Here is a 9,931-nt window from a genome sequence, read left to right as displayed (position 1 = left end):
TTATTATTATTATTATTATTATTATTATTATTATTATTATTATTATTATTAAAGGCGATAACAATTAAGGCAGCTCATCCACAGCAGCCCGTTGCTCTTCCCTCTTCCACCACTGCTGCCATAAACAGCAAACTAAAATAGCATTCAAAAATCACTTATAAAAGAGCAGGGGTTCCAGTCTTGGGTTGCTTTATGAGAGAAAGGCTGCATAGAAATAAAATGAAATGAATAGATAAAATAAATCCCATTTCAAAAGGCAGCTGCCACAACTGCCTCATGGAAAGGCGACAGCTTTAACAGTATTGTGGAGCTGGAAGGATTTCCTTCAGGGAGACGTCCAGCAGGGATGGAGGCAACTCTTAAAATCCACCCTGGACCCAGGAGAGTTGAACTGAGCTGGTAACCCATGGCAGTGATGGAAGTCAGGAGCTGCATGGTTCTTTTTGGTGCCACATCATTCAGCTGTGGACCATCAATGCCCTTGCGCACGTGAGAGTGCGCAGAGTGATTTTGCCACTATGGCCCATCACAGGAAGGAAAACGCATTTAAAATCGAGCAAAACTAAAAGCCATTTCTACTCCACTCTAGTAGCTTAGTGCATATCTCAAGGGTCAGCAAAGCACAGCTTTATACTTACTGTTAAATTCCCAGCAAGCCTTGCCATTGGCTGGGCTAGGTAGGGGAGTGATAGTAATATATAATAATAACATGATTGTTGATTTTATGTTTTTAACTGTGGTTTTAAATGTTTTAATTGTATTTTTTAAACTCTGCTGTGATCCCGCCTTGATCCAATTGGGAGAGGCGAGAAGATATAAATAAACTCTATTATTATTTTTATTATTATTATTATTATTGTTATTGTTATATCCCGGTCGAAGCAGCTTACACTAAAAATAGCCATAAAATACAATAACAGCATGTTTCATTATATCCCAAACCTTCCCCAACCCTCCCATCCACAATAAAATACAATTCATTGGACAATTGTTAAAACAATGATGAGAGGTGCAGTCCAACAACTTCTGATGAGTGGCATTGTCCCTGTTGTTGTTGTTATTGTTGCTGTGTGCCTTCAAGTCATTTCTGACTTATGGCAACCCTAAGGTGAACCTATCCCAGGCTTTTCTTAGCAAGCTGCTTCAGAGGGGCTTTGCCATTGCCATCCTCTGAGGCTGAGAGAGTGTGACTTGCCCAGGGTCACCCAGGGGGTTTCACAGCTGAGACGGCATTTGAACCCTGGTTTCCAGAGACACAGACCAGCACTCAAACCATTCTGCCACACTGGCTCTCTCCCCCTAACAATGGCCTATATAAACCTTTCTGTGGGAGAAAAGTAGTATACTATATTGTATTATGTTAGATTAGATTTATATTAGATTAGACTAGACTATAAATGTCTTATCTTCTACAAAGTGGAGTAAGGAGAAAGTGAGGTGCATGACAATGTAGGAAGAAATGTTGTATTTGGCCTTCCTGGAGAGCTTTATAATGAGGACTAGAAGCTTGAGAAGCTCAACAGAGGCATCCTTATCCCCTTGACTGTATTTGTTAGAGTTCAACCACCTTATTTATTTATAATGTGAGACATTTATTTATTGCTTCCCAACCCACCAGGGCCCCAAGACAATACTTAATTGATAAAAGCACTTTAAAACATAGTATGACTAAAGCCCCATTTAATACAGCCCAAATCCCTCTATGAAATTAGTTTAAAACCAAGACAAACAGTTTAAAAGGCAATCAGAACAGACACTCCTGAGGCCTGCCATCAGCAGCAGAACAAGAGACATACAAATCACTCCTGCATTCCCAGGCTCACACAGTATATATATACCCAACATTTTCCAGGCAAGCGTTCTCTGAAGATGCCAGCCACAGATGCTGGCAAAATGTCAGGAAGAAGATCTTCTAGAACATGGCCAAGAACCCACAAAAAACTATAGACACTCCTGATTTTAAGAGCCAAAGGCCATGATGGTAATATCATCATCATCATCTTCTTCCAATAGTAATACATGAGTGATATTGTGAGCATAGGGAATCCAGCCCTTTCCTCAAGAGCCTGGAGGAGAGGGAAAACCAGTGGGTTGGAGAAGAGGGAGATGCTGCAGCAGCCGCTCTGCCCTGGGGACTTGGAGCTGGGCCTGCATCTAATCTGCCTAGTTCACCTTTGAGTTGCTGGTTGGCCCTCCATCCTTCTCTGGGGCTCCAGGGAAATGCCCTGGGGAAACTGCCCTGGGTTGCACCCTGGACTGTATCTGTGGCAAGATGAAGAAAGCCAGGGTCAAGAGGCATGGGGAGAGGAGTTTCTGGGCACCACAATTCAAAAAGGATGTTGAGAAACTGGAGCGTGTCCAAATGAGGTTAACTAAAATGGTGAAGGGTCTGGAAACCATGAAGCCCTATGAGGAATGGCTTAGGGAGCTGGGGATGTTTAGCCTGGAGAAGAGAAGGTGAAGAGGTGATATGATAGCCTTGTTTAAACATTTGAAGGGATGTCATATTGAGAATGGAGAAAGCTTGTTTTCTGCTGCTCCAGTGAATAGGACACAATGGAGCAATGGATGGAGGCTGCAGGAAAAGAGATTCCAGCTCAACATTAGGAGGAACTTCCTGAGAGTAAGGGCTGTGCGACAGTGAAAGACACTCCTTTGGAGATTGTGGTGAAGTCTCCTCCTTTGGAGGTCTTTAAACAGAGGCTGGATGGCCATCTGTCAGGGATGCTTTGTGAGTTCCTACATGATGGAATGGGGTTGAACTGGATGACCCTTGTGGTCTCTCCCAAATCTATGATTCTATGAGATCCAGCCTGCCTCTTCCCAATTGCTGAACACATGTCTTGGTTTTCTTTTCTTCCAATCTTTCTTTCTTCCATTCAGTGTTCACTAGCACAATACACAACATTTGTTATTTTGGGGACAGAGGACCCAGTGTCTCTGACTCTCTCTGTCTCTCTGGTAGGTCTGTGTGGAGAAGCTGCTCCCGCTCAGCTCCTTCTCTAGCGCCTTCCATCAGGCCACGTACAACAAGCAGCCCATGTATCGGAAAGCCATCTATGAGGTGCTGCAGGTAAGTGGGGCCTTTGTGGCTCCCATCTGGCAGCTGTCTTGGCCATCCCTTGCTCCCTCTGCGTGGCGAGATGGTCAGCAGAAGGACTGGTCTGTTAGGAAGGGAGGTGGGAAAGCCACCCTACAACCCATTCCTTTCAATAGCAGTAGCAAGTACATTTCTATACCGCTTATCAGTGCACTTAAGCACTGCCTAAGCAGTTTACAAAGTGTAAGCTAATTGCCCCCATCAAGCTGGGCTCTCACTTTAGCAACCGATGGGAGGATGCAAGCCTGAGTCAAGCTTGAGTCCCTGGCTGGAACTGAACTCACAACCTTGTGGTTTGTGAGTGAGTGGCTGCAGGACAGGCATTTAACCACTGCGCCACCAGGGCTCAGATAGTGCCCACCCTATAGCCTTCTTTGCCTCATCATCAGTCTGGAACCAGCTTGCTAGAAATACAGAATAAAGGGGTGCTTTCAGAGTACATAATTTGGATTGTTCAAACTAATGATCAGGCTGCATGCTAAAATGAAAAGCAGATGTGAAACCTCTCTCATCCCAGGAGTGATGGCCACCTTGGCCTTGGGAGGTGGGATTCCTTCTGCTATACTGGTGAGAATACTCTCCATGCTCTTGTGCTCTGCTGCTCTAGAAAAAGGAAGATCCAGGATTGAGTGAGAGGGGTGCTCTTATCCTCATGGACCCCAAGAGAGACCTTTTCACATCCCAAATAGCATCTCCCTTCCCATCTTTTGTTTCTTTCCCTTGCTTCAGGTGGCTAGTAGCAGGTCAGGCAAGATCTTCCCCTCCTGTCCAGAGAACGACGAAACAGACACATCCAAAGTGGTGGAGATCCAGAACAAGCAGATGATTGAATGGGCCCTGGGGGGTTTCCAGCCATCGGGTCCAAAGGGCCTGGAGCCTCCAGAAGGTAATGGAAGGGAGAAGCAGTCTGACACAGATGGAGAAATACGCCCTGGAGAAGCTGGACCTAACATGGGCCAGGTTGCTGGGGTGGTCTCTTCCTTGTGCCTGGTGGGTACCGTCCCTTGGGTTGCAGGGGAGAAGAAGGCAAGGGCATCTTTCTGCCCCTGGCCCTGCAGGGAAGGGATCAGTTGGGGAACCGGTGCTCAGCCCCCAGTCTCTGTCAGGTCCCAGGTGAGATAAGGGACTGAGATAAGATAAGATAAGCCCACTGCCCCCAGATGAGATCAGGGAGAAGAACCTCCCAGTGGAAGAATGCAAAGATTGATGGATGGATGCTCCCCTGCTGACCCTCTCTTCTCTGCCATCCTCCCAGAGGAGCGCAACCCCTACAAAGAAGTTTACACTGAGATGTGGGTGGAGCCTGAAGCTGCCGCTTATGCCCCTCCCCCGCCCGCCAAAAAACCAAGGAAAAGCACAGCGGAGAAGCCCAAGGTCAAGGAGATCATAGATGAGCGCACCAGAGGTAGGTCTTGGTTTCTGCCTCCTGCCAAGCCTTGTCCAGAGACAGAGAAGCCAGGGCTCATGGAGGAGAGGCACCAGGGCAGCAGCCAACCTGTTTCCCCCTCGTGGTGCCAGCAGTGAGCCCCTTCATGGCCTGCCCCAAACTGGCTACTGACCCCTTGTCCTCTGATTCCTGGGATCATGGAAGTATTTTGCCATGCTTAGACCTGCCATAGAGAGACATACAAAAAACAGCAAAATGGAGATGCTCACTTGAACTGACAGAATGTGGGGTGGGGAAGGGTGGCCCACAGCAGCTTTAGTCTGGTCCCTGGACTTTTGAAGCCCCCAGAGATTATGCTCCTCTAACACATTTTCTTCTCTTCCCAGAACGCCTTGTTTATGAGGTTCGACAGAAGTGCAGGAACATCGAAGGTGAGTGTGGACAAGTGTATTTGCTGCTCTTGCTTCCCCATTGCCACCCCCAGGGAAGAAATAGCCATATTGAATGACAAGTTAGGGGGACCCACCCAACATCTTTTTCAGGCCCTTGTCTCCAACGTCACAAGGCACCCACCTTCAACTCATCATCCCCTTCAGCAGAGTGAGTGGGACCTTCTGCCACTGGAGAGTGGCCAAGTGTGAGAAAGATCACCATGGAGGTGACAAGGCACACATTCTCCCCCCTTCCCCACCACAACCTTCACTTGATCATAAAATCTCCTCATTGCTCCCACCGCTGCCCACTAGGGAAGGTCTCTTGTGCCACTAGCTTATGCAGCTGCCAGCTCTGAACGATCCAACAGAAAGGGCTAGAATCTCCCTGACCCTGTTGTTGGTTGTGCTTTTGTAAGAGAGGGGCCTTGCTGATTGCTACAGGGAGGGGAGGAGGGACAGGGAAGGCACTGCCCATGGCTCCCTTTCACCCTGGTCAATGCGGCTCTTTTCTCTCCTCCCTTGCCCTCCATCCTGATCCAAGATATCTGCATTTCCTGTGGGAGTCTCAATGTCACCCTGGAACACCCTCTCTTCATTGGAGGAATGTGCCAAAACTGCAAGGTAGGAAGGAGGGCAGGGGAGGTGGGAGCAAACGGGGTGTGTTTGAGAGAGGAGTGCTGGAAGTGGGCAGGGGGCTTGGGGCTCTGAGGGGGAGGTTGGAGTGCTGGCCCTTAAAACAGAACTCTGGCATAGTGGCCAAAATGATCAATGAATGGGTCCAGGAGCAAATCAAGGCTGAAATCTCACTAGCAGTCAAAATGACTGAGCTGAAACTGTCATATTTTGGCTGTATTAAGAAATCAGTTTCAACTTTTGGCATCCCTCTGCACTGAGAAATCTCTGTGAGTCCTAGTCATCCACAGTCCTAACTCAGGTCTTGCAAGCTTAGGCCTGCACCATGGCTTCCTTGGCGGAGTCCATCCACTTTTAATGTGGTATTTTCCTACTGCTTTCCACTTTCCATAGCATTATCCCTTTTACTAGTAAATCGTCATATGATGCATCCAAAACACAATCATCTCAGTTTAGTCATCCTAGTTTCTAGAGAGAGTTGGATGACAGGTTTGATTTGCTCTTGAACCCAATTATTTGTCTTTTGGGCAATCTGTGCTATCCATAGAGCTATTCTTCAACATCACATTTCAAATGGATTTATTCTGTTCCTGCCATCTTTCACATTCAAAAATAGAAATCAGAAATGTTGTGGTATTCAATAATATGCCTTTTCACTTGAAGATCTTCTCTGATTCCTTCATAGCTGTCCTTCCAAGTCCTACATGGGGCTACCCTTGTGCCAAGTTCAGAAGCTTTAACTAGTCCAAAATATGGCAGCCAGATTGGTCGCTGGTAAATCCAGAACAGACCATATAACACCTCTTTTAAAATCCCTCCACTGTCTGCCAATTAGCTTCTGGACTCGATACAAGGTGTTGGTTATTACCTTTAAAGCCCTACACGGCTTGGGCCCAGTTTACTTGCGGGAGCGCCTCCTCCCCTATAATCCACCCCGCACACTCAGGTCCTCTGGGAAGAACTTTCTGCAGCCAAGGAAGACCAGGTTGGCTGCAGTTTCCCAGAGAACCTTTTCATCTGCCGCTCTGAAAGCATGGAATGACCTGCCGGAGGAGATCTGTTGTATTACCACCCTTGATGCCTTCAAGGAGGCAGTCAGGATGAATCTCTTCCAGCAGGTGTTCCCAGACTGACCTCCCATTAAAGTCAGCCCCATCTGCCCATAGTTGACCTATGCCATCTGCCTGTTTTTAACTGTTTTAACTGTTTTATAACTGTTATAATTATTTTAATGAGATATCTGGTAATTGATTGTTATTATTTTTATGTTAGTGGAGGGTTGGGGAATTGTATAATTGGTGATTCTGTTTTGTTCTGTAACCTTATTTCTTTTACTGTAACTCACCTTGATCCGTACTAGATAGAATTCAAAGATATAGCCATGGAAAATCAGCGTGCAAATGGGTCTTGTAGCACCTGTGAGAGTAACTGAGAGAATGAAGCTGGTACCATACACATTCATAGACGAGGGTAGCATCCACACTGCAGAAATAATCTGGTTTGACATCACACTAACTACCATGGCTCAGTACTATGAAATTCTGGGAAATGTTGTTTGTTACAGTACCAAATCAGTGGAGCTTCATCCCTCTTTTGGTAGAAGTAGCGAGGGGGTGCTTCAGCCCTCTTTAATGGCCCTGTGGAAGGGACTCATCTCTTGGAAAGAAAAACTGAGACTCGAAAGACAGAGCTTCTATACAGATGTTCCCATTTTCCTATTAGCTGATTTTCCTGGGTGACTCTTTTAGCAGAGACCAAGTTGGTTGCTCCTGTATGCTAGCATGGCTTGTACAAGGCTTGGTCAACACAAAGCACATTCAGATGGAATGCTCCTTGTACAGCATGGTCCATGCTTTCAGCAGTGGGCATGACCATCAGTGGGAGGAGAGAAGGTAGGGGCAGCTTGCATGTCTGAATGGGTTACTCTTGCCCAGAACCTGGGAGACCAGGATTCAAGGTGTGCCATTGCACTGGAGACACTCTGTGGTCGCTGGTTCCCGGTTCCACGTCTCTAGAGTGGGAATTTCTGTCTTTGCTGTTGATGTCACATAAGGTGCTTTCTCATGAATGGGTCATGGGTGGGAAGGGAGGCTCATCTTGGTGGCGCAGCAGTTAAATGCTTGCACTGCAGCCACTCACTCACAAACCATACAGTTGCAAGTTCAATACCAGCTCAAGCTCGACTCAGCCTTGCATCTTTCCGTAGGTTGCTAAGATTGTTGGGGGCAAGTAGCTTACACTTTGTAAACTGCTTCGGGCATGCTTAAGTGCACTAATAAGCGGTGTAGAAATGTACTTGCTATTGCTATTGCTCTCTCTTCTCTTGGCTGGACTGGCTAGAAATGTCCTTCACAACTTCCTTGTCTTTCCTCCTCTGCCACTGCTTCTTAGAACTGCTTTTTGGAGTGCGCTTACCAGTATGATGATGATGGCTACCAGTCCTACTGCACCATCTGCTGTGGCGGCCGTGAAGTCCTCATGTGTGGGAACAACAACTGTTGCCGGTGAGCTGGGTGAGGGAAGGGAAGGCAGTTGTACTAAGAAGGGGCATCCCCACATCTCTTCCCCACACCAACATCCCCCTTTAAGTCACAGGCATCACCAGTAGAATGCAAGAAACACACCCGTTGCTCCTTCTTGCCTACAAGAGAGGAGCAATGAGCTTTATATTATTATTATTATTATTATTAACCTTTATAAAGCACTGCAAATTTACACAGCGCTGTACATACATATATAAACAGAGCACCCTTTCTTTCCTTTTTGGGGACCAGGCCTACAATGAGAGACTAGCTCTGTCATTTCTCCCTGTGCCCAGGAGGAATGTCTGGGCCCAGGGAGGCAGCGAAAAGCTCATTCTGCAGCTGGCAGAGCTGCCCTGAACACCAGATTGTCCCAAGCTACAGATGTCAGGGCCAGCCGCCTTGCTTCTCAGTCTCATTCCCAGAAGCCAAGACCAAAAGCCCCTTCCGGCTATCGCTCTGACCTTTGTTTTGCTGGCCCAGGTGCTTCTGTGTGGAATGTGTAGACTTGCTGGTGGGTCCTGGGGCTGCTCAGGCAGCCATCAAGGAAGATCCCTGGAACTGCTACATGTGTGGACACAAGGGCATCTATGGCCTGCTCCGGCGGCGGGAAGATTGGCCCTCACGCCTTCAGATGTTTTTCGCCAACAACCACGACCAAGAGTTTGTGAGTTCAGGGGGCACTGTGGTAGTGGGTGGAGGGGACCCAGGAGAGTGAGCACAAAGTTGGCTGCCTGGATGCCTGGCCACTAGAATGGCCCAGGAGGCAGGCTGTGCTATGTGTGGCCTTCCTGGGCTTCTTCTGCCTCTACCGGCTGGTAACTTCCCATCACCAGACCTACAGCCGCCGCTGCTGGGCCCCTTCCCCATTAGCCTCCGGAGACCGTGGCTTCATCCTGCAGACATGTCTTGGCCAATGGCCTTCACTTTGGCCACCTCACGCTGCCGCTGCTACTCCTGTGTGTGTTTCCCCAGGACCCACCAAAGGTTTACCCACCAGTCCCAGCTGAAAAGAGGAAGCCCATCCGAGTGCTCTCCCTTTTTGACGGCATTGCCACAGGTGAGCCCTGGCCCTCCCCTTGCTGTAAAGCCCAACTGTGGCCTGCAAGGAGTAACAAGTGGCAGGGACCCCCTCTCTGTTTCCCATTCATTAGGCCTGCTGGTGTTGAAGGACCTGGGTATCCAGGTGGATCGGTACATTGCTTCCGAGGTGTGCGAAGACTCCATCACAGTTGGAATGGTCCGGCACCAGGGAAAGATCATGTATGTTGGGGATGTCCGCAACGTCACCCAGAAGCACGTACGTGGAGCGCAGGGGGTGGGGAAGAGATGGGACGTCATCCTCCCTTTGTATCAAGCCCCACAGCCGTGGCCCCCTCTGCCTGACTGACTGTTCCCGCTCTCCATTCCAGATACAAGAGTGGGGGCCCTTTGACCTGGTGATTGGAGGCAGCCCCTGCAATGACCTCTCCATTGTCAATCCTGCCAGGAAGGGTCTTTACGGTAGGTGGCACCCTCCACCTCTGCTGGGGTCTGCGAAGGTCACCTCCTTTTAAAACTGTTTAACACAACTGGGTCATTTCATAGTGATCCACCACTGCCTCCATCATAGGAGGGAGGGAAGATCTCTGTCCTCCAAACTTTGTCAAGGAATCTGCCCTGGGGTTAGGAGAAAAATTACACCCTTTAGTCACGCATTTAGCCCTTGTGGAGTGCAGAAGGGTGGGTGAATGAAGGCTTGCAGAGCAAGTTTTAGTGGGTAAAGCAGTGGGGCTACACAAGGAAAACTTTAGACCCAGAATTGACGGGCTAATTTTATATATATATATATATATATATATATATATATATATAT

At 48.0% G+C, this 9,931-nt stretch overlaps 1 protein-coding gene across 7 annotated transcripts in view; it reads left to right on the top strand.

The window, feature by feature from the left end:
- DNMT3A (DNA methyltransferase 3 alpha) overlaps nt 1-9,931 on the top strand; it is a 160,789-nt gene that overhangs the window by 142,612 nt on the left and 8,246 nt on the right. For all 7 annotated transcript variants that reach the window (XR_006101619.1, XM_042447177.1, XM_042447178.1 and 4 more), the window contains 10 exons: nt 2,966-3,073; nt 3,830-3,986; nt 4,356-4,505; nt 4,874-4,918; nt 5,463-5,542; nt 7,946-8,058; nt 8,560-8,743; nt 9,052-9,136; nt 9,231-9,376; nt 9,489-9,579. Coding sequence is in view for 6 of the 7 variants with exons in the window: in XM_042447177.1 (XP_042303111.1) it covers nt 2,966-3,073; nt 3,830-3,986; nt 4,356-4,505; nt 4,874-4,918; nt 5,463-5,542; nt 7,946-8,058; nt 8,560-8,743; nt 9,052-9,136; nt 9,231-9,376; nt 9,489-9,579 (1,159 nt within the window). In the remaining variant the exon portion in view is untranslated. The remainder of the gene's footprint in view (nt 1-2,965; nt 3,074-3,829; nt 3,987-4,355; nt 4,506-4,873; nt 4,919-5,462; nt 5,543-7,945; nt 8,059-8,559; nt 8,744-9,051; nt 9,137-9,230; nt 9,377-9,488; nt 9,580-9,931) is intronic.

This window comes from Sceloporus undulatus, chromosome 1 (assembly GCF_019175285.1).
Source record: "Sceloporus undulatus isolate JIND9_A2432 ecotype Alabama chromosome 1, SceUnd_v1.1, whole genome shotgun sequence".
NCBI lineage: Eukaryota > Metazoa > Chordata > Lepidosauria > Squamata > Phrynosomatidae > Sceloporus > Sceloporus undulatus.
Note: the sequence above shows the minus strand (reverse complement) of the source record. Positions and strands in the feature narration are given on the sequence as shown.